Source organism: Maniola jurtina, chromosome 1, assembly GCF_905333055.1.
Source record: "Maniola jurtina chromosome 1, ilManJurt1.1, whole genome shotgun sequence".
NCBI classification, from domain to species: Eukaryota; Metazoa; Arthropoda; class Insecta; order Lepidoptera; family Nymphalidae; genus Maniola; species Maniola jurtina.
Window position 1 is genome coordinate 3,109,881 of NC_060029.1, and position 23,710 is coordinate 3,133,590.

At 37.2% G+C, this 23,710-nt stretch overlaps 3 protein-coding genes across 3 annotated transcripts; all 3 read right to left on the reverse strand.

Moving 5' to 3' along the window:
• Positions 1-265: 265 nt before the first annotated feature.
• Positions 266-11,848, reverse strand: LOC123867157. Its single transcript, XM_045909056.1, has 5 exons — positions 11,778-11,848; positions 9,424-10,149; positions 5,539-5,991; positions 1,429-1,494; positions 266-694 (listed from the first exon to the last, which is right to left on the reverse strand). The coding sequence occupies exons 1-5, from the start codon at positions 11,787-11,789 to the stop codon at positions 266-268; spliced, it is 1,686 nt and encodes a 561-aa protein (XP_045765012.1). The 5' UTR covers positions 11,790-11,848.
• Positions 5,252-6,362, reverse strand: LOC123866238 (pupal cuticle protein Edg-84A-like). The gene is made up of 2 exons (XM_045907689.1): positions 6,342-6,362; positions 5,252-5,991 (listed from the first exon to the last, which is right to left on the reverse strand). Exons 1-2 carry the CDS (start codon positions 6,351-6,353, stop codon positions 5,326-5,328), a joined length of 678 nt encoding a protein of 225 aa, XP_045763645.1. The 5' UTR covers positions 6,354-6,362; the 3' UTR covers positions 5,252-5,325.
• Positions 11,849-19,689: 7,841 nt separating the features above from the next.
• Positions 19,690-20,714, reverse strand: LOC123866259 (larval/pupal rigid cuticle protein 66-like). The gene is made up of 2 exons (XM_045907714.1): positions 20,675-20,714; positions 19,690-20,445 (listed from the first exon to the last, which is right to left on the reverse strand). Exons 1-2 carry the CDS (start codon positions 20,684-20,686, stop codon positions 19,801-19,803), a joined length of 657 nt encoding a protein of 218 aa, XP_045763670.1. The 5' UTR covers positions 20,687-20,714; the 3' UTR covers positions 19,690-19,800.
• Between the last annotated feature and the right edge of the window lie 2,996 nt (positions 20,715-23,710).

Consider the following 23,710-nt stretch of genomic DNA (forward strand, 5'->3'; position numbering starts at 1 on the left):
CAGAGCTTAGCTACCTGCTGTCGTTAGCAATTATTTAAGGAACAGTGGGAACAGTAAGCTTATTAATAATTTTGATGATAATTATAAAGGGTATTTTTTTTTATGTCGCACATTTTTTTCAGCACTTATACTTACTAAAATAAAATGAAAACATTTTTTCAATTCATTAATTTATTTAATTTCAATTTACATTATGTACAATTAAAATATTATGTACACATTAATATCTACATCACAATTTTCTGAGCACAGTATGCACTTGAGTTTACCAATAGCCGAGACGGGCGGTGGGGTATCCGTAGTTAGAGTAACCAGGGTATACACTGGAGTATACTGAGGGTACAGCGGAGTACACTGACGGGTACGCGCCAGAGTAGACGGGAGCTGAGACAACAGAGCTGACTGGAGACACTACAGTGCGAGACGCGACATTGGCAACCAGAGGATCTTTGCGCACTACAGCGTTGAATCCGTTAACATCATCAGCAGTGTAGTCAACAACGCGTCTGGTGCCATCAGGGTCTACCAAAGAGTACTGTCCCCTAACAACTCCTCCAACGCGGGATTCAGATTGACTCTTGTAGTCACCAGTGAGAGGGTCGGCGACGTCGTATGAGAAGCTGGTAGCTTCATCGTCTACGACTGGGACCACTGAGCTGTGGGCCAGGGCCACTAGGGCGAGAACTACGACGAACTGTAACAAAAAAAAAAACTAAATTAGATTTGTTTTTAATAATAAGGATATTTTCATTCTAGGCAGGTTTTCGCAGCTATATTATATTCATAATAATATATCTGCTTAAGTACGGAAATTACTAATAAATATAGTGCTAACCAAGGGAACTCTTGTTTTTTTTTTTGCCTTAGATCCGAACAATGAGATACATCCAAACGAATAGTCAAAAAAATTACTTCTAATGGACCATTAATGTAAAGTTAAAAAAATAAAAAATATATAAATAAATCCAAGTATCTACATATTATCTTATATTTTTTTAAATAAAAGAATTTTATTCAATTCGACACTACGATTTATGGAATCGATTCTGCTTTAATTTGTAGGGAATATTTTTATGGAAGATTGTGCTAAAATTAGTGTACTTATCTATATTTATTGTACCGAATCTATTTTCGACAATAGTCTAAAACAAAATTCCTATTGAACCATAGGACTGATAATTTTTTTTACCCAAAAAAATAGTTTGCTCTTTTGAAGATAGAATACAAAGAATTTTTTATTCAAATAAAATTTTCAAGTGATTTTGAATCGTCTAAAGAATTTACCACTGGTTTGGAATTCCAATTGTATTTAGGTAGGTACACTGTCACTTTGCTTTGGGAGGACTCAATTATATTTTGTTTACAAAATTGGGTTAAGTTTTTGAGATTATTTAATTTTTTTTGATCTGATATTAATACAAAATTTACCTTGGCTGCCATTGCTGCTTCTGTTAGTGAATCCTGTTGAATGATATCGTTTAATGTGACGATGAGCTTTTATACGATTCCCACATCCGAAGGCCTGTTCTAAATAGCACTTGTTAATATCTAAAATATGTGTAATTACTTTATTAGCCATTTATTATACCTGATTGGGTGGAGAAGGTCACATATTAAAATACTAGTATTAGACATCTAATGTTTCCAAAGGATTTCAGGAAGTTGCTTGTTACTATGCCTTAGCTGAAGTTCACATTCCAAGGGGGCATAACTTTGCTTAAATTCTAATAATATAAATTAAGGTACTTGTCCCTCTGCCGGCGAAGAAGCGACTAGCTATCGAGTAAGTATTTTCTCGCTCAAGAGACGTACAGTCGATAAGTGATTCCGTATCAATGAAAATTTCATAAGAAAAATAAAACCTACTTCAAAAACCATAAACACTAAAAAGTACTAAGAACCATAAAAATAAAAATTATTTTTTACTTTTTAGTGTTTGTGGTTTTTGAAGTCGGTTTTATTTTTCTTTTGATTTTTTTTTTATTTCACAATTTTTAGTGGCCCCACTGTGCTATAATATGCATGCACAGTTAAAACCCTACTGTTTACTAAGCTATTACACTGATCGCGAGCAATTTGCTCTTATCCATTGAGGAGTTCTGCTCTCCATCTCCGAAGATATTCATCAGATCTTTACTGCACAGTATACCTTTTCAAACAAAAAAAGAAAATATTTATTTGTACTAGAAAGTTGCAACAATTAAGAGAAAAGGAAAGAAAAAGTGTACAGGGAAACTTAAGAGATCTCTACCAGTGACCCTTGGCAGTGCGAGAGATTGGCAGATTTTTAGGGATTTGATCGAAAAGTTTTTCCGCTCTCCTATAAAGTTGTTAATATTGACTTACGTGGTGTTAGATCTCAGCGAAGATACAATACAGTTATTGATTTTTTTTCAGAAATTTTCCAATGAGGAACTTAGATCTGTCTTATTTTAATATTTTCTCGTTCAAAAATGGCCCTTGTACATCTAAAGTACAAAACACTTTTTTGATAAAATTAAGTTCCTATGCCTACTGGTTTCTAAAGCTCATTAGAAAGACTATTGTCAATAACTGTACTCTAACGATACCAAGTAGTTCACAGACACAAATATTTTTAGTAGGTATATTATTAATAGTTCACAGATCAACATAAAGATTTCAAGATAACGTTTTAACGTCTAGGTTTACGAGACAGTGAAAAATATGCTTAATCGTGTGGAACAGTAGATAATTCCCTTTATTGAGGTACGTACCGTCAAGCTATTTTTAACGCCTGACCCAAAAAGAGGGGTGTTATAAGTTTGACGTGTGTCTGTGTATCTGTCTGTGGCATCGTAGCTCCTAAACTAATGAACCGATTTTAATTTAGTTTTTTTTTGTTTGAAAGGTGGCTTGATCGAGAGTGTTCTTAGCAATAATCAAAAAAAATCGGTTCAGCCGTTTGAAAGTTATCAGCTCTTTTCTAGTTACTGTAACCTTCACTTGTCGGGGGTGTTATAAATTTTTAATTTACTTACCTACTTATCTGGGTAACGTATCTTTATATTATTTGCGTGCTGTGCGGCTTTCGGTTCCAAAATAGCCAGTGCTTATGCTGTTATAGGTAGGAGGCTCTGGGTTCGATTCAAGATTCAAGATTTTTTATTTGCAGAAACATTTTTTACAGTGAGATGTTATTTAGTACATATTGTCCAGTAGAAATGTTTCACCTTACATAATGAGGCATGCAAAATTTGTTTCGAAACCCAGCTGGGTCAACTTAAGAATTTTGATTTCTAAATTGCTCAAATCTATTTTGATATACGATATATTATACCAGTAGATACCTTAAAATCAGCGTTGATGCATCTGGTAACTCAGATGTTTGCCATAGAGGTTTCTGTCTGAAGGGCCCGATGACGTCTCAATACAAGCTGAGCTGCCCACACTACTCGTGTTATAAACTGATTCTTGTTGTTGTTATGCCTCGAATAAATATTGTTCTTCCCTTCTTACCTATCGTATCAGTTGTACCAACCCTTTTTTTATTCCATTCAAAAGTCGAAAACTTAAAAAATCAAATTATTTATTCAAAGTACTCTTGTAGGTACTCTTTTTGTTGGTCAGAATTGTTAAGTTTGTAAGATGATATAGTGGTGATAATTAATTATGTTTTAACTTCAAACTTAAGTTATTAGGGTTCCAAACGCGCTCAGGTCTGAGAAGAGCCCACAACAAACTCAAGTTAATCCTTGACTGCGATAGTTGTAAGTGCAGTCTAAGATAGTATCGGGTTAACTTGGAAGGGGTATGGTAGGTATATGATCTTCTTTTCATATCTACAGATAACTGATAAACAATCAATACCTACTACTAATCACCCTAATATTATAAAGGCGAAAGTTTGTATGTGTGTGTGTGTGTGTGTGTGTGTGTGTGTGTGTGTGTGTGTGTGTGTGTGTGTGTGTGTGTGTGTGTGTGTGTGTGTGTGTGTGTGTGTGTCCGTGTGTGTATGTTTGTCACTCTTTTACGCAATAACTACTGAATGGATTTGGCTGAAATTTGGAATGGAGATAGATAATATCCTGGATTAGCACGTAGGCACTCCCGGACACACTTTATCCTGGAAAATCAAAGAATTCCTACGGGATTTTTAAAAACCGAAATCCACGCGGTCGAAGCCGCGGGCATCTTCTAGTACTTACATATCGTTTTACTAGTATATCATTTAATTTTGTTACTTTACTCTGCCACCTTGGAAGCATTTATATCGCCGCTTGGAAGAGATCGCTATGTACAGATAATATCAGCAGGTTGTATTACTATTTATTGCCGAGTAATTAACACAGGTAATTAATCTTGTATTTTTGTCCTGCACGATAATTAACGTGCTCGTATCGTATGTTCATTCATTCATTGATTTATTTATAATCTTGTCTCCCAATAAAATATTCGAATAATGATCTTACATTGATGTGAATTTATCTTTTTGATATTTTTTTGTGCACTGCTCAGCTAGATTTTCTACTTTGGTACTAATTTTGGTAGTTGAAAAGTGGAGTGCGGAATTCTATATTTAAATGCACTGTACATAAAATTTTGGTACTAATAGAATAACCTGATATCCCTTTTCTTTTCTCCTTTCAAAAGCACGTTCTTTCAAAACGGGGAATTTTTCCTTTTCCGATTTTGGTAGCACAGATTTCCGTTTCTGTAGGTAATCGGTAAATATAATTATTAATTGGTATCATTTAGTTTTTATTTTAGGGGTAATAAATCAGAGATATCAATTTGGTTGATGTAGTGACCTCTAGAGCCTAGAAATGCTGTAAAGTAAAACTGTATAATATATTCTGTGATATGGTGCTATTTGTTATTAGTTTACAAAGTTATCTAATAACCGCGAAACCTTGTCACCTGTCCGTGTGTCAAAAATATCCATGTTATCCAATAATATCCAAGACAAATATTGCTTTAGTATGTTTTCATGATTAAATTGATGGCTGTGGCTAAGAAAACGATAATGTCACAACATTGTTGTTTTCTTAGCACTTTAACTTAGCTATTGTAAATATAAGTTAAAAACGCTCAAAAAGCCTTTAGAAGTAGGTACCTACTTAGTGTGTATATTTGGTGATAAAAAAATAAAGCTTGATTTTTTAATCGCCAAATATTCATGGTAAAGGTAAACTGAGGTGAATCTGACGTTTTGACAGTATTTATTTCTCAAAACGGCAAATATTTTATCATTAAACAAATAGACACATGGTTTAATTATTATTTTGCTTTATTTACAGGACACAATATGTATAATATACAAATATTTACACGACATTTTCTACAGGTGGAACTATGGTGAACACTTTACTTAACCCAGTAGTTTGAGGGGTAGCCGTAAGCTGAGTAGCCAAGAGAGTTGGACCATCCGTAGGTCGAGTAAGGGGACGCATAACCTGAAAGGGAACTGTAGACGGAGGGTACAGAGCTGTATACTGAAGGTACGGTGTTATATACTGAGGGGACAGAGCTGTACACTGAGGGGACAGAGCTGTACACTGAAGGTACGGTGTTGTATACTGAAGATACAGTGTTGTATGCTGAGGGGACAGCACTGTACACTGAGGGTGCATAGTAGGAACGAGAGAGCACTGGCGCCGATGAAGCGTAGACGGTGGGAGAAGCAACGACTGAAGGAGTAGCAGCAACTACAGTACGCGCGGCAACAACAGCGGGAGCAGCAGCAACAACAGGAGTTGCGGCAACAACGGTCTTAGCCAGAGGTTCCTTGCGTACAACAGCGTTGAATCCATTAACATCATCGGCAGTGTAGTCAACAACCCTTTGGGTACCGTCAGGGTCTACTAGAGAGTACTGTCCAACCACGTTTCCTCCTACACGGGTTTCGGTTTGACTCTTGTAGTCACCGGTGTTGGGGTCGGCTACATCGTATGAGAAGCTGGAGGAGTCGCCGTCTACCTTCACCAGGACGGAGCTGTGGACCGCAGCCACCAGGGCGAGTACTACGACGAACTGCAATAGAATGAAAAGAATAAGGAAATCGTCTAGAACCAGTAAAAGCTTGATTGAACAACTTCGGAAAACTTAAGCTTCTATGAATTTTCCTCTAAGTCAGATATTAAGAGTACACATGTAGCCTGCACTTAACACAGGTATTGTCTATCGCCTGATGATGATGATGGTTAATTTTCATACTTTATTTGGTATGTAGTAGTTGGTACAGATAATTTACTTAATTAAATAAATTTTTTAAAGTTGTTATTTTTTTTTTAAATATATCCTTGACCAATCAAGGGGCTGTTTTAAATAAATCTGCTAAAGTTATCAAATAAAAATAAGATACGAAAAGTAAGATTCTTTACCTTAGCGACCATTGTTGCTATTTCAAGTGAATCCTGTCAAATGATACAGTTTCCATCTCACTACATGCTTTTATATGATTCAGATATGACGACCCGTTTCTAAATAGGCACTGGTTAATCTTTAAAACACTGATAATTACTTTAAATAGACATTAAAAGTTAAAATATATTGGAAACACAAGGCCGTCCATGCTAACATGCCAAATATGCGAACATATAAAACATAATAAAAATAATTCTAGATTGTCCAATGTACAGTTTTTAGGGAAATTAATTGAAATGCCTTTAAATAATTTATAGCCACATTATGGTATTTTATAGTAACCTGTTTTTGTATAATTTGCTTGTATTACAAGCAGAGTTCAATAATCGAGATAATAGGGAGATCACTTAGCTAATTGTCGCCAGCATTTCAGCCTGTGGACATCCCCTGCTGGATTTAAGACTGATAAAAAGCACCACCACACCAGCTGTTCACCATACCACACAGCTGTTCCTCGACTATCCTCTGTATTTCACCAATCCATCCTGCTCTAGGGTGCCCAATGATACATCATAACATATACGTGTAACGTTTATATTATACGACGCATATAATTTGTGCTCGGTGATGAGCATAACCTTGGCACCCCAAAATTTATCGGTTTTTTGAACTATGTTCCTTGCTTGGTACCACAACGTCTATTAGATTTTGAATTATGTGTCTAGCTCATTGCAACTTTAGCTTTGCATTCCGGTGAGCTGTCTGTTACTGTGATTCTCCTACGGATCTCTTCATTTCTGATTTTATCACGTAGAGAAACCAGGAGCAAACTATGTATTTAAAAACATAGTGAACTGTAGTAGCTAAAATGTATGTAAGGACGGTTACGCACTCATCCGGTCTGAGTCCGTGAAAAAAATTTTCAATAGAAAAATAAAACCGACTTCAAAAACCCCAAACCACGTGTAATGTATGTATGAAGTCGAGCGAGCATAATAAAAGAAACTAGAAATCCAAGTATGAAGCTCACCCGACTTCATACATACATTTCAAGTGTAGAAACAAAAATTATTTTTTACTTTTTAGTTTGTGGTTTTTCAAACAAAAAAAAAATTCCAAATCGGTCCAGGCGTCTTAGAGTAATCGGGTAACATACAAGATTCCGACGAATTGAGAACCTCCTCCTTTTTTCGAAGTCGGTTAAAACTACGTTCCGAAGTAGTCATAGAACTATTTGTAGCTTACACACTAAATCCGACTTCCATCATCCGGGTTCTGCCCGTCATCCGTGAGAATATTGCGGATATGTCGGATTCAAACCGGACATATACCTAACGTAGATATGTCAAAGATGTCCACTGAATAGAGTTTATCCGTATTTACACGGTTTCGGATCGGATGAGTGGACTCTAATATAGTTAGTAGTATAGATAGTAATCTGAACTCTTGATTCGGATTCTCTAGATTTTAGACAATGTTATTGAAATGAAACGAAATTTTATCTTCATGTAGGACAGCATGCCCCACTTATGTTATGTCAAGACTCTATTTAATTTGAATACAATTATTATTTCCACAAAAATATCCTTACAATTTTAAAACGTCTTAAATACTAGACAACAATGTGATTATTTAGTTCATGTACAAAGGAATGCTTAGACACTCTTAATTTTATCTTGTGTTACGAGTGTTATCATCACCTTCCTGCAAACCGTATTACAGATACCATTTCTAAAAACGTTCGGATTAAAAAGAAAAGTATTTTTTTCATAACTGTAATTATATCGCTTTGCTCACCAGTTCCTCATACTTATTACAATAACGTGCAAGACATATTTTCTTTTCCGCTTCTATACCAATTCTGAATTCTGTGGCAGGGACAGTATTCTGAATCAGTCTATTCATTAATCATAACGCAGACTGATCTTTAACAAAGAGCCCTTTTAATTTGGTTTGATCGAGATTATTGATAAGTTATTTTGAGATTGATTAATCAGATTATCTGGTTCATTAGATCTCAAGAGTACTTACCTAGTTACGTAAGTGGTAGATATAAGATGATTTCTTGTGTGTACTTTCTGCTCTATTTTTGACCACATCAACAATTATTTTGTTTGTTGATGAGTTAAGATGATAACAAAATAATTAATGTAATTGATAAATACTGAGATCGGTATCTCTATACAGTATCGTGGTCGTAAACTATGAATAAGGTTTTCTTGTATTGACGAGCTAATGGTTTCATCTTTTATATTATCAAGAGGTTTTGTTACTTTACATGTAGGAGGTAATCTCTGAACCTAATGATCCAATTCTGAAAATACTTTAATTGAGAGACAGCCACCTTATCCTTGAGAGCTATACATTATATCACGCGGACGAAGTCACGTGCAAAAGGTAACATTATAAAGAGGTGAAGATAAGCTCCGGGAATAATGATCCAATTTTGATATTTCGTTCACTGAGAAATAGCCATTATCCCCGAGTGCCTAAATTCTAACACGCAGACGAATTTGCAGTCAAAAGCTATTTTCATCTTTTATCTATTTGAAAACTTAAGATTTAGATTGTCTCAAGTTGAGGTTGTTAAAATGTCTGATGAAGAGTCGGATCCCATAATGAAAGAGAGGTTACTCTCCCGTCTTGGTGGTGAGGATTGATTAGATATTTTAGCTAATTTAGAAGGCTCATTTCCTAAATTGGCAGGTTGAAAATCTTGGATGAACTCAGCGTTTTTTATTACGAGTTAGGAGGGCTGAATTTGCACCACAGTAAGTATCTAATTTCTAGAGAATATCATGTTCATATAATAAGAGAATAGATGTATGCAAATTTTTCCTTTGTTCGATATATGACAATTTCCTTACATCGATTTTGACAATGGAAGCAAACAGGCTTCCTTGAGAAGCATAAAAAGGTTAACAGGTACACCCATAGTTATACAAAAACAAAAAAACACGTAGGTGTATTATGTATTGTCGTTTAATTTATCATTTTTATCGTCACATGGATATGTACAAAATAATATTATTTACAAGGCAGTTTCGTATGGCTAATACTAAGGTAGTGAGGGCCTTATAAAGGCTTCGTTATGATTCACCAGTAGTTAAGGGGGAGGGATTTGATGCCGTAGGAGTTGTAGTAGGGAGCGGCATAACTGCGTACCAAGGGAGCTGAGGCGTATACTGAAGGAGAGGCGACTACGCTAGGGGCAGCATAGGTATGGGCAGCATAGACTGAAGGGGCGGAAGCGTAGTATGTAGGGGTGGCGATGCGGGAGGCGTAGACTGGAGAAGAGGCAGCGTAGACCGCGGGAGCAGCAACTGTACGGGTAACCACTGGGGCAGAGGCAGCGTAGAGTGCAGGTGCGGCGTAAGTACGAGCAGCGTAGACTGGGGCAGATGCAGTGTAGGCTGGGGCTGACGCAGCGTAGTAAGCAGGAGCGTAGGTGCGGGCGGCAACCACAGCGGGTGCTGCAACCGTGCGCGCGGCAACAACAGCGGGAGCAACCGCAGCTACCGGCGCGGCGGCAACCACAGGCGCAGCAACAACAGCGGGGTCTTTACGCACGACCGCGTTGAATCCATTCACATCATCAGCAGCGTAGTCCACAGTGCGCTTGGTACCGTCAGCGTCCAACAGCGAGTATTGTCCTTTAACAACACCGCCGACGCGGGTCTCGTGTTGGCTCTTGTAGTCGCCGGTGTAGGGGTCCGCGACGTCGTAGGCGAAGCTAGTGTAGTCGGTGTCTGCTGCCGCGACGTGCGCCACCGGCACCACTGAGCTGTGGGCCACGGCGACCAGGGCGGCGAGTACTACTACCAACTGGAAAAGAAAACTGTTATTTGAACAAAGAAATAGTTGAATTTTTATATGGACAGTTAATTATTACAGTAGAGCAACCGAGCAACCTATTGAATTCGAAATTCAAATTCGTCATTCGTCAAAGATGCGAATAACGTTATATTTATTTGTTTACTAGATGATGTAAATTTAGGTTTTAATTAATCCCGTGGGAACTCTTCGATTTTCTGAGACAAAAAGTCTATGTCCTTGAGATGCAAGCTTTCTCTGTTTCCATCAAAATCGGATGGGCCGTGAAAAGCTGGCAAACATAGACACAGACACGCTATCCCATTTATAATATTGGTATGGATTCGTGTATCAATAACTTTAAGACAAAAGACCAAGAAAAGGACGTATTACGTAATTACTTATCTCTACTTACTGGAAATAATAAGTTATTTTTTTCAGCATAAGTTTTCAGTTCTGAAAAGCTTGCAGCTCATTTGCAAAATACAATAGTATCATGAATCATAATGAACTAACTCTAACAATGATGTTCTTTCATTAATATGTAATTATTGAGTTTTCTATTATTTATTGGATTACGAGTATTTAATTGAACTAGAGGAAATAAAACAATAACGTATCATTGATACTGGAATGAGCTTTATCCAATTGTTAAAATTCGTATTGCATCACTTTTTAATTTGTAAGCTAAACTTGTCTGACAAATATCGGTTAGAAATATGGTTAGAATACTAAGTACAGATAATATAAGTACCTACTTAGAGACTACTTATTGAAAAAAGATCCTGTTGAGTTAGGACGAAATAAATTAATTAACAAAACGTCCTTGACATTATGTACTGAGCATAATCTCATTTAATGAAAATAAAAAAAATATCATCGTCATCATGATCAACCCACCACCAGTTCATTACTGAGAATAGGTGTGACTACAGCCAAAGCCTTCTCAGAGTGAGAAGGGTTTGGTTGTAGTCTACCACGCTGATCAAGTGCGGGTTGGCAATTTTTCCACACCTTTGAGAACATTATGGAAGCTCATAAGTCATAGGCATGCAGATTTTCTCGCAAAGTTTTCCTTCGCCATCAAAGCAAGTTATAAAGCATTCCGAACCAGTTATAGATGCTCTTGACGATTCAAAAGTACTTGTAAAATTCTAATTGAATAAAAATATTTTGAAGTTTTAATTTGAATATATTTAAAGTGAAACGCAAGATAACTCCAAAAAGTTTTAGATTAATAAATATTTTCATTAATAATTTAGATAATTTTAAAATATTGAAAAATTGATTTCGCTCGCGACTTTGTCCAGGTGTACTTATTTTAAAAATCCCGCAAAACAGTTTTATATTCCGACATAAAGTGGATATAAAAGCGTTCTATCTCCTTTTTTAGATGGAGATAAAGTTTTTTGTCTATTGAAATCAGTTATAGGTATAGTCAAGGCGGAAGAAATGACAAACAAACAGACACATTTTCGAATTTACAATATTATAATATACAAAAGTATGGATAGCAAATGGACTAAGTATTAAGCTTGAAAAATACTTTTTATCGATCGCACGCACGCACTCACTATAGAGCTTAATTATTGCACTCGAGGAAAATCTAAACCACAGTCACAACACTATAAAATATTCACCTTAGATGCCATTGCTGCTATGACAAGTGAATCTCGGGGAATGAGTACAGATCAGAGTAACTAGGAGCTTTTATATGGATCGGATATACGCGGGCGGGCTCAACCGCATGGTATTTAAAAACGCGTATGTTACTGTGGATCCGGAAACGCAAGGCCGCTTGTTGGAAAGCACAAAGAAATGAGTCGAGACATGTCATTATCGTATCGCGTTATTCATTATTCCTGTTATAATTTTTTATAGGTGCGTAATTGTACCCGACTACTAGTGCGGCCTGAGGCGATTGATATACAAGCAGATCGCTGATCTGGTTTTTGGGGTTCCGTAAACCTCCGTCTGTCCTTCCGTCCGTCCGTGTGTTTATCAGCGGGGTGTATTTCGTGAACCGTAATAAATAGAGAGTTGAAATTTTCACAGAACGTGTATTTCTATTGCCGCTAGAACAACAAAATATATTAAAGTTTTAGGCCACCATGAAAAAAAAAATTGAATTTATTTCTTGTACGAGAGTACGGAACCCATCGTCTGCAAATCCGACTTGAACTTGACGGTTACAGTAATAACTAAAAAAGAGCTAATAACTTTCAAACGGCTGAACCGATTTTCTTGGACTATAGCTAAGAGCACTCGATCAAGTCACCTTTCAAACAAAAAAAAACTAAATTAAAATCGGTCCGTTAGTTTAGGAGCTACGTTGCCACAGACAGATACACAGACATACACGTCAAACTTATAATACCCCTCTTTTTGGGTCGGGGGTTAAAAAAAATAGTAGCGTATAAGAATAGGTATAGGTACATAGGTGTGTCTTCAGTATAGTTTGTAAGCTCTCAACGCATTGCAAAGCTTTGATAAAACCTCATTACATTTTAAAAGGCCATCATGTACAAATTTTTATTAAAACAGCCACTTTAATGTTTTCCATTTTTGCGTTTTATTACGATTTTCCAACTAAGATACTATTGTATGCCAAAAACAGTTCGAACATGGCTTGTAGGGTTCGCAAAAAAGTAAATTTATTCTTCATAGACTAAAAGAAAAAGATGGATGAAGCTCTCGTAAGAAAACGGTTTCATAAAAAATGCCAGAGGGTCTGCGTGTCACACCCTATTATATCACTCTGACGTACAAGCGTTCAGGAACCTACTAGTAATTTCAGTTTTCTTTAGGGTTGGAATTCTCACATAATCGGCAGCTAAATTCTGCAACGTCCGCAAAGCTAATTAAAGATTGCAGGTTTTGATACATTTCATTTTTATACAACATCATACGAATTCCCCAAAGTGGAAATGATCATGAAAAATCTTTATTAAATTATGAGTTTGTCATAGGCTTTAAATTCTAAATACGCCTAATTTATATTCCTCGAACATTAGGGAAAAAAGTAATAATCGTCACTTGATTAGACAGCTTTGCCGTCCTTTCAGGAATTTTTTGGTCTGCCCCTTGAATAACCCCATGTTAATCTAGTGGTAGCACCGTCGATGGTAGTTGATTCCACAGTTTGCATGTGCGTGGAAAAAAGGATATTATTAAGTAGAGGCTTTAAAAATAGTTTTTTCCGCACTTGTTTTATTTCTATTCCGTCTATTTACTATATTCTAGTCTGTTATACTTAGCTTTCGCATCATGTTACCCTCTCACGTACGCACTGTAGGAGCAAATATTAAAGGATAAGATACATTGTCCAATTGTTGTATCCACATAAATTACCATTTATAGAGTTTTTGCACAATGCAGTCTTTTGTACTATAGACAACGCCTTAATAATAATTTAAAAAATAAAACCTATTTTCGTTTTAACGCCCGACCCAAAAAGAGGGGTGTTATAAGTTTGACGTGTGTATCTATGTATCTGAGTATCTGTCTGTGGCATCTTAGCTCCTAAACGAATGAACCGACTTTAATTTAGTTTTTTTTTGTTTGAAAGGTGGAAGCCGATCGAGAGTGTTCTTAGCTATAATCGAAGAAAATCGGTTCAGGCGTTTGAAAGTTATCAGTTCTTTTCTAGTTTTCTTATAGAGGTTTTTGTATCGGGGGGTTTTTAAATTTTGAGTTATTTCTTTTATATTTCAATGTTTTGGGTATGTTTTAGGTGTTTCTTATACATATGCTTCGTTTTCTAACGAAAATAAATAACAATGTGCATAATATACAGATTTTGTGGAACCTCTAAACCTTATATTCAATTCCGGTTTTGTCATATTCAAATAAAGCTTATTGGAATTCCTCTGCTATTACAATATTAATTACAGATGTTCTAATAACTGAATTTCAAAACCACATCGCAAGTATTCAAGCACGAATACAATTTCTCCCAAATAATATGATGATTTAATATTTGGAATAATTTGCATGTTACCTGCTATTCAAACATGTTCGAATTTTGAATTCAAAGCTCAGCATACCTAAGGTTTCTACTTAATTTGGACTGCATTTCAAATACGCCCATGTAGTTTAAGTAACTGTTTATTAAACTTCATAATCTTATTTTCTATGCACATACATGCATATGCATATAATACGAATGTCTGTTATTCTATAAACAATTAATTTTATTTAATATAGTTCTGGTTTTGGTTCTTACTAAATCCGTTCCATCTGTTGTGTTTTCGATCGCCAACAAAGACCCCTTGATTTTTCACGTTTAAAATGAGTGGACGGGAAAGGGATGGAAAACTTTTCCTTTCTTTTCCGTCCATCACTAATATTATAAAGGCGAAAGGTGTATGTATGTGTGTCTGTATGTATGTTACTCTTTCACGCAAAAATTACTCGACAGTATCCATCCATTATCTAAGGAACCAAAAGCTTAATTTGCTATAATCCGCCAAACCGAAGAAATCTGTATGGTGCAACATGCATCATGCGACATGCACCGCCCTCCCTCCCACTGATAAACATGCAGGAAAAGCCAGCCACCAAGCAAGCCACACGCACCACCACCACGCACGCAGCACCACACAAATCCCAACACCACTTGACGTACCTTACCTTACAACCTTATAAGGTTTTGCGGATTATAGCAAATTAAACTTTTGGATTCTTGTATATCATGGACTTCCGCAAAATAACGCCTGCATACTACATCCATTATCTATCTGTCTAGGAAAACAAATCGTAAGCATTCCTATTCTAATCCCAGTCAAGAAAGTGCTGCTGTGTTTAGCGGCCACAAGGTATTGGCGAGGATATTTAAATTTTGCGGCGTTACAATTGATTGGAGACGAGCGACGTGATAGGTACAGGAACTCAAAGACCTGCAAAGCCGCAACGAAACAAGATAAATAAAAAGTTACTAATAGTAAAAAGTTAATAGAATGTAGGAAGATAAAATTTCATTTCATTTCAAAACGACGCGAACTATAACCACGATCCATCTACCAAGAGTGAACGAAATGGGATTCTACTCATTCGTCGAAATAAAACTAAAACTAGACGTTCGTCGTAAAAGTGAGCAGCTCCGCAGTCCAATACTAGTGTTATACGAAAAGCAATTTGCAATATTGTTGCCTTATGCAATTCGCAACCTTTACGCTATCTCTCCGTTTAATATTTTACCATTATAAAATTATAGACACCGTAACAGGCTTGCGACTCCTACGCTCCGTCTCAGGAAGGTCCAAAAGTCATTTGTGGGAATGGGTATAATCTTCTATAACAAAATTCCTCAGTCAATTTTGGACTTGCCTTTACACAGGTTCAAAAAATCTATTAAAAATATGCTCTTGAGAAAAGCATATTATACTATCGAAGATTATGTAAATGATAAAAAAGCGTGGATTTGAACTTCGATTCGCTCCAGCAATGCGCAGGACTTCAATTGCTTTTATACATGGCATAATATTGTATATCAAATCTTTGAAAAGAGCAACCGCCGAGTTTCTTGCTGGTTCTTCTCGGTAGGAAAGGCATTCCGAACCAGTGGTAGATGCTTTTGACGATTCGAAAGAACTTGTAAAAGTCTAATTGAATAAAAACATTTTGAATTTGAATTTGAATAGAGCGATGAATAATCATAAGAATTACTAGTTTAGGATAACCAGTGCAAGGCCGGCGAGTTATCAACAGTAGTCATATGCGTTACTTTGTAACAGAAGCGGAAATATTGTACCTATAGTATTTTTTATAAGACTAGTCTTCCGGGACATTTAACAGGGCTCTCTCCGTCACTCGCTTCATACAATCGTAGTTCCAATTTCATTTGAATATTAAGCAACCAAAGTCCATGAAATTTCGCAGACATATTCTAGAAACTAATATCTGAGGTGTTTTAGATTTTCTAAAAATATGTAGTTTTAAAATTACAGGGGCTCAAAGATTTGTAAGTAAATTTTTAAGACTGCGTATATTTGAAACCGAAAAGTAGTCTATATCCATGAGGACGTAGACTATCTACTCATATGTATTAAGTAAATGATGGCAACGATTTCGTCCATATTGTGTATTTAGGTGTTTCAAAAATCACTCGGGAACTCTTTGGCCTAATCCCTTCTCATTCCGAGAGAGTCCTCCTCATTCAGAGAGGAGACCTGTGCTCAGTAGTGAGCCTTGACGATCTCTAAATTATTGGAGTTATGTGCGTTTTAATTTATTAAATATCACTTGTGAGGAAACCTGCATGTTTGAGAGGTCTCCATTATGTTCTCAAAAGTTGGTGAAGTCTGCCAATCAGCGTTTGGCCAACATGGTAGACCTTGGCCAAGCACTTCTCATTCTGAGATGAGATCCGTGGTGATTAGTGAGCCGGCAATATGTCGATCATGATGATGAGTACTACAGTTATCGAGTGTGCTAGATCCTAATGCATAAGGATAAAGATCTGGACAATTACTTTCCAGGATATCCTATTGTATTGTACCTAAGAATGCGTCATCATTTATCAGTCAAGACTCAAGACAACATCGTTGTTAAGCGCCAACCGGTCATCATTAAATACATAATACATAAGTCTATCTGTGTACTAGTAAATCCGTAAGCTTTTTGTCTTAGAAGAACAGGTTTGATGGCTACTCAGTTCTGCCCTACATTCGCGCCCCAAGGTGATCTAGAGAAATTATACTCCTTGTTTACATTTTGCTTTGTTGCTATTTTAAAGTTGCGTCAGAAACGGCCTTTGAATATAGAGATAGTTGGATACCGCGTTTTATGAACTGCTTAATGCTGATGAAATTACCCGAAATTAAGAACATTTTGTTTGGCTTTGGGCGTGGCTAGTTACCGTCTTAGTGGTAAAGACATGTCCCCAAGTTATTTGGCTCGCTTACTTCTTTTCGGGTCAGTTTTGAGGGATTGTGGCTCCTTTGAGATATCATTTCTTTCACGATGTTCCGCCATTTCTCTCTGTTGAAAGCCTTGAAAAAGGGTGTGTCAGTCAATTCTCTTATCTCGTCAGATCAATGTCTCAGGCTATGTTCGTGGGGTCTCTTTAGTGCGCATACAAGATGCCGCGTCAAAGTAGAGCAGGTACCTATGGGTTTTCTAAACATGCCACATAACTTCCAGGTTATCCCTCAGATCCTCACCCATCTTAGACTGAATCATCACTTAATATCCAGGTCACAGTCGAGGGCTATCAGCACAGCTGGTCATCAAATGAAGTAAAAAAGTTGCGTCAGATAGCCTTTGCATAGAGATTGGAATCGGCGTTGAAACTTATGCACGTGCAAATAGCTGATGAAATTAGCTCCGAAATTAACGTAAGAATTTTACCGAAGTGATGGAGGAAAGTTAAAAGGAAATGAAAGGAAGAACTTATCCACCGTTATATAACTGGTAAATCAAGTCTCAAGGTAAATAGAATAAAATCGAAATACCTTTTACCTACTTATCTTAGTGACACTACTTACTTACTCTTGTCGACAAATAGTGCGATTACGCACTGCATCCGATCCGAATCCGTGAAAATTGAATCTATTCCGAAACAGTCATAGAACATTTTGTATGGTAGCTTACACACTAGCTCCGATTTCAGTCATCCGAGTTCTCTCCGTCATCCGTCATCCGTGAGAATATCCCGGATGTGATCAAATCAGACATAATATGACGTACACATGTCAAATGTATCCACTGAATAGCTTGGATTTGGATCAAAGATCGGATTTGTGCGTAAGCAATATCCGAGTTCGGTCCGAGTTTTTCATATCCGTATTTTCACGAACTCAGATCGAATGAGTGCGAACCCACTCTACTGTTAACTCAAACGATGAATGATTGAATGATGATAAATTTGTTCGCGTTCCGTACCCAAAGGATGCCAACGAGAACCTGTTATTAAGTTTCCGCTATCTGTCCGTCTGTCAACAGGCAGTATCTCATGAATCGTTATAGGCAGAGAGTCGAAATTTTCACGGATAATTACTTAAAACGTGAACTACGTGCATGGAATGGGCACCCGGATTTAATCCGGATACACCATCTTCGTTATTTGCAAGGTAAATTGCAAAAGGGTTTCAGAAGGGTCATATTGTTCTGTATCTTTTGTCCTGACTAAGCAGAAAGATTGAAGTCTGTCATTACCATATCCTTATATCTTGCTTTATATCTAGAGGTAAACGAACTAAATTGTCGCAGTCATAATGACAATGCTAATTTAGTTTACATGAAGGTCAAAGTTTTTGCTAATATGATTAAAATCAGTCTGATTTTTTAGAATTGCGCTATCGGGACCCAAGTGGCCTAAATCTCACTTTGTTAATGTCAGTTACACCCACTTACTTAAAAAACCGGTCAAGTGCGAGTCGAACTTACACACGAAGAGTTCCGTACCATAGTACAAGAAATAGCACTTTCCAACTGCTGTGCAAAACTGCAAGTTTAAGACGAACAACGCCATCTATGATCTGATTTAGTAAACATATTATTTCGTCATAACACTTAATTTTTTATGTGATGTATCCAAACATTCACGGTTTTCGGATTTTCCTTTACTTGTGCTATAAGACATTGCTACCTCCGAAATTTCATAATTTTGGGTCAACGGAGAGTACCCTATAGGTTTTGATTCTCCTTGTCTTGACAGACACGCCAGACAGGTTGACAGACAGACAGACAGACCGACAGATACACAGACAGTAGACAGACAGAAAACGAAATGATCCTATATAAGGGTTTCTTTTTCCTTTTGAGGTATGGAATTCTAAAAATGCTTGAAATGTGAACTGTCATTGTTTGTTTATGAATATCAGAAAAACTCTGCATCGATCTATCGATAGATATTTAAACTCAAGGGTTTTAATATTTCAAGCAGTGCCTAATTTTAAATCTGAGTGGATGTAAGTACCAATAGTTTGCTAATTTCATATGATTGATAGTTACGTGGTGTGAAATAGGAAAACAAAAAAAAAACCTTTATAGCTGTATAAGATTATTCTCATTTCATTCTCAGTATGCAATTGGCAGTTATGGTGTTAAAAACAATTTATACTTAGGTGTTTATGGATATTTTACTAAATTAAAAAATTTCAGCTTACGCCACTTTTTCGCTGAAGGCTTCTAAACTTAGCATTTGATAAACTATCTATTATGTAATAAATCATGATCATTGACTCTTCATGGCGAGCAAGGTCGTATCGGTTTCGATTGAGCTTTTATAAGACGATAAAAATGGTAATGCAGGAAGTATGGACAATGGACTCTAATGTTTTTTGCTCACTTGTCTTTTACATGATTAATTATTATATTACGAAGAACTTATTACGCGTACCTTAATCATTTTTTTTTTGTTTACTAAGTTAAAAAAATAAGAAAATTTAATCAATGTCATTGCGGTCTGATTCCCGCAAAATCATTGGCTTGTGAGTTGTAAGACACGTCAAAAACACTTATGTTACTGGGGTAGAAATAAAAGGGTCAAAATTGTATTAAACTAAAAATAGTTTATTTACAAGTTCTTTCATAGTTTTAAATATTTACACATATAAAGGTATTGCCTCTTCGTTGCATTGAGGTTCTTTGGATCTTTATAAGATTTGACTCCCTCAACGTTTAAAACCTATTGCCTATTTTGTTACTAAATCACAGCTGTTAATGAGCGTAGCCGAGACCCTGGACACCATAGCCAGCACCGTAGCCAGCACCGTAGCCAAGAGCTTGGGCACCGTAGCCAGCACCGTAGCCGAGAGCTTGGGCACCATAGCCAGCACCGTAACCGAGAGCTTGGGCACCGTAGCCAGCACCGTAACCGACGGCGACGGGAGCAGCGGCGTATGAGTTGTAGGCCAAGGGAGCGGCTGCGACGGCTCCGTAGTTAAGGGCAGCGCCTCCGTAGTTCAGGGCAGCACCTCCGTAGTTGAGGGCACCAGCTCCGTAAGCGAGGGGAGAGGCGGCGATACCGGCGGAGTAGGCCACGGGGGCGACGACGGCGGCGCGGGCGACGGGGGCGATGTAGGAGGAGGCGACGACGGGAGCGGCGGCGTAAGCGGCGTGTCCGACGATGGGGTCCTTGCGTACGACGGCGTTGAAACCGTTGTGTGCGTCGGCGGCGTAGTCCACAGTACGGCGGGTGCCGTCGGACTCCAGGAGGGAGTATTGTCCGACCACGTTGGATCCGACACGGGTCTCTTGCTGGCTCTTCACGTCACCGGTGTGGGGGTCTGACACTCCATAAGAGAAGCTGCTGTAACCACCGCTGGCGTTGGCTACCGCTACCAACAGAGCGAAGACTGCGACCTGATATAATAAAAGCAGAACATTAGAAAATAAGCAGTTGGTATCCTGTAGAAAAAGTTGGATGAGGACATTGGAATTCAAAGTTATTCCAGATTTAATTCAAAAGAGGAAGAAGTATGCCATAATGTTGCTCTAATTTGTAAAATGTAAAATGTATGTACTTTTAAAGCTTATTAGAACTTCAACCTTGGCTATAATTAGACATTTTTTAAACTCCATTTTATATTACCTTGGAGAACATGTTGCTTTGTTTGATGTCTATGAAAGAACTGATGATTGGTGAACAATGTTAGCGCTTATATAGTGCTTAATTTTTAAAGATATGCGTGCACAACGTAATCAGATTTGGTGCAGGAACTTGTGAAAGACTCATGAATGTTGACCTACGATAAATTCACAAGGAAATTACGTTCTTTTTTATTACATTTTGTTTATTACGTACCTACATATCCTATAATAGTTAGATTATATTAACTATCCCGATATGCTACTACTATGATTTGGGGACGATAGATTGTTTCGACAGCAAATCATGAGGTCCTATAGATGAGTCCCGGTTTAGAAAAATTGGGGTTTTCTAGCGTTTAAACCATTGTAAGTGATACTCATTATAAATATAATTGTATAATATAAACATACATGTTTGTCGGAGTATGTGCGACTTATTTAGAACCCGTTGAATTGAAAAAGGACCCCAGACGGGTTTAAAACTAGTCGGGCATAATCGGACAAACACGTGAGTTATCCATCATACAAAATATAATATCACATATATATTTATATTGATTGGTTTTCTTTCGAAAAGATTGCGAAGCTGGTGGTGTTACACTCAGGTGATCTCGGAAAGCACGTAGAGTCGTTGGCTCTGCACCAGATTTCTCTCCGGTCGTGTCGAATTGCAGTTCTATCAGACTATTTTTTTTTAAATAAAAAATAGCGAGCAAATGAGCAGGCGGGTCACCTTATGTTAAGTGATTACCACCGCCCATGAACATTAATTGTATCATCAGAAGAACCGCCGCCAATGCGTTGCCGGCCTTTCAGGAATTTGTTGGTCCGCTCCTTGAATAACCCCATGTTGTAAACTAGTGGGGAACACGGCAATGAGAGTAAGGTGATAAATAGTGCACGTCTGATGTTTATGTAATATAATATCTCCTGTGTAGTAAGCTTGTCTTCGTTAAGATTGACTGCTGAGGCCGAAATTCGTCAGGAAAGCATTATAAAATAGGTACCAACATATTCTATACAATAGTTTTGTTGTAATTAATAGTTACATGTAATCTAATAGTCAAGGCTATTTCAGGCTTGCTTATTGATAGGTTTATTGAGTTACCAAACATTACGACGTAGATAAACTATGAGCTTTCTGGCGCGCCAGTGCGAATACTTGCCAAAACAATGCGGTGTAGAAACTAATTTATTAACTTACGAGTATTAGGGGTATGAATATTAAGCAATGTAACACAGATCATAGTATAATATTATCCACACTAATATTATAAATGTTAAAGTGAGTGTCTGTCTGTCTGACCGACACGGATTAACAGAGTAACCGATTTTGATGTGGTACAGAGTTAGCTTACATCGCGGGCACGGACTGAGGCCGTTTAACCGATTTAAATATGAAAGGTTCAGAGGTACAACTTTTATCCCGGAAAATCAAAGAATCCCCACGGGATTTTTAAGAAACCTTAATCCACTCGGACGAAGTCGCGGCATCATCTAGTACGATATGATTTCTAGTTAGCAAATTGCATCTTTTCTTTTTTTTTTATATAACAGCTTGATATTTTTATAAGTAAATCCATCCTATATCTACTAACACTCTCCTATGTCTGTTACTTTTTCACGGTAATTTACTGACGAAGATTTTGACGAAATTTGATATAGAGATGGCAAGCATCTTAGAGACATCTTGGACCTCAGCTTTATCATTTTGTCCCGGAAAGTCAACGAGTTCTCGCAAGATTAAAGAAAATCCACGCAGACGACATGCGGCAGTTAGAGGAAGGACGTCCTGAGCCTACTAACAGCCTACAGCTAAAAGCTATACTTAATTCTTTCTTGCCAAATAATAATTAAATCGGATAGCATGTCCGTTTTCTCACGTTATACTATAATTTACAAGGTCGCAGGCTGTGTTACATAATATTATATCTATTTATTAACATGGTTGACGTACCACGTCGGATTATAACGTGTTTTCTTAAAAACTGTTTTAAATTTTCACTACTCCTATGCATTTATTGCATACGTTTGTCCACAATCACACGTGATGGCACTAGATGTGCACGTGTAGGCATTTAGGCATGCACATTTCACGTTCGATACTACACGACAGTTATATTATACGATTCAAATAAGATCACAGCCGTCCATCCACTATTATCACTCCGTAACTCGACCAGCAACTAATATCTTCGTTAAAGCTATTATTAAAAAAAAAGTTAAAGTAAGCAGTGCCTTTTTGCATCTATGAAGTGCATGCCACTGGACTTTGCCTATTGACTCTTGTTTTAAAGATACGTAGATTTCAATAAATTGGAAGGAAACCCAGATCTCGGAAAAGTATTCCAGAGTGTAGAATGTCTAATGGGGGGAAACTCACACGACGTTGGTGAATTACAAAGAAAATGTTTGTATAAACCCCCATACTACCCCTTACCCCACCCTACCCCTACATACTACCCCTTAAAAATTTTGGATACGTAAGTAGATATACCTACTAAGTAGGTGAAATATCCGTTATGGTATTTTTGTAGTACTTTTACCTACTTTACATTTCGTTATGTCATTTTCCTGCTATTAAACAGGATTTTCTTATTACAGCCTATTAAATTAATAAGTACATAATAAATCATAAATTTGCCACGTCATATTCACGACTTCAATACCAGCCTTGTCGGTATACGAGTTATAATGATTGCGTGACGTAAGGAAAATCACGTCACGAAGTTGATAATTTTACGTCATTCGTCCGTATTAAAATAATGACGATGTTATCACTGCATCAATATGAATAATGTGTTTATCTGTTGGTTTGTTCTTCAATCTCACCAACTCAGAGCAACGGATTTTGTTTGTTTGGATATATTATGATACTAGCTGATGCCCGCGACTTCGTTCGCGTGGATGTAGTTTTTTAATAATCCCGTGGGAACTCTTTTATTTTCCGGGATAAAAAGTAGCCTATGTGCTAATCCAGAGTATAGTCTATCTCCATTCTAAATTTCAGCCCAATCCGTCCAGTAGTTTTAGCGTG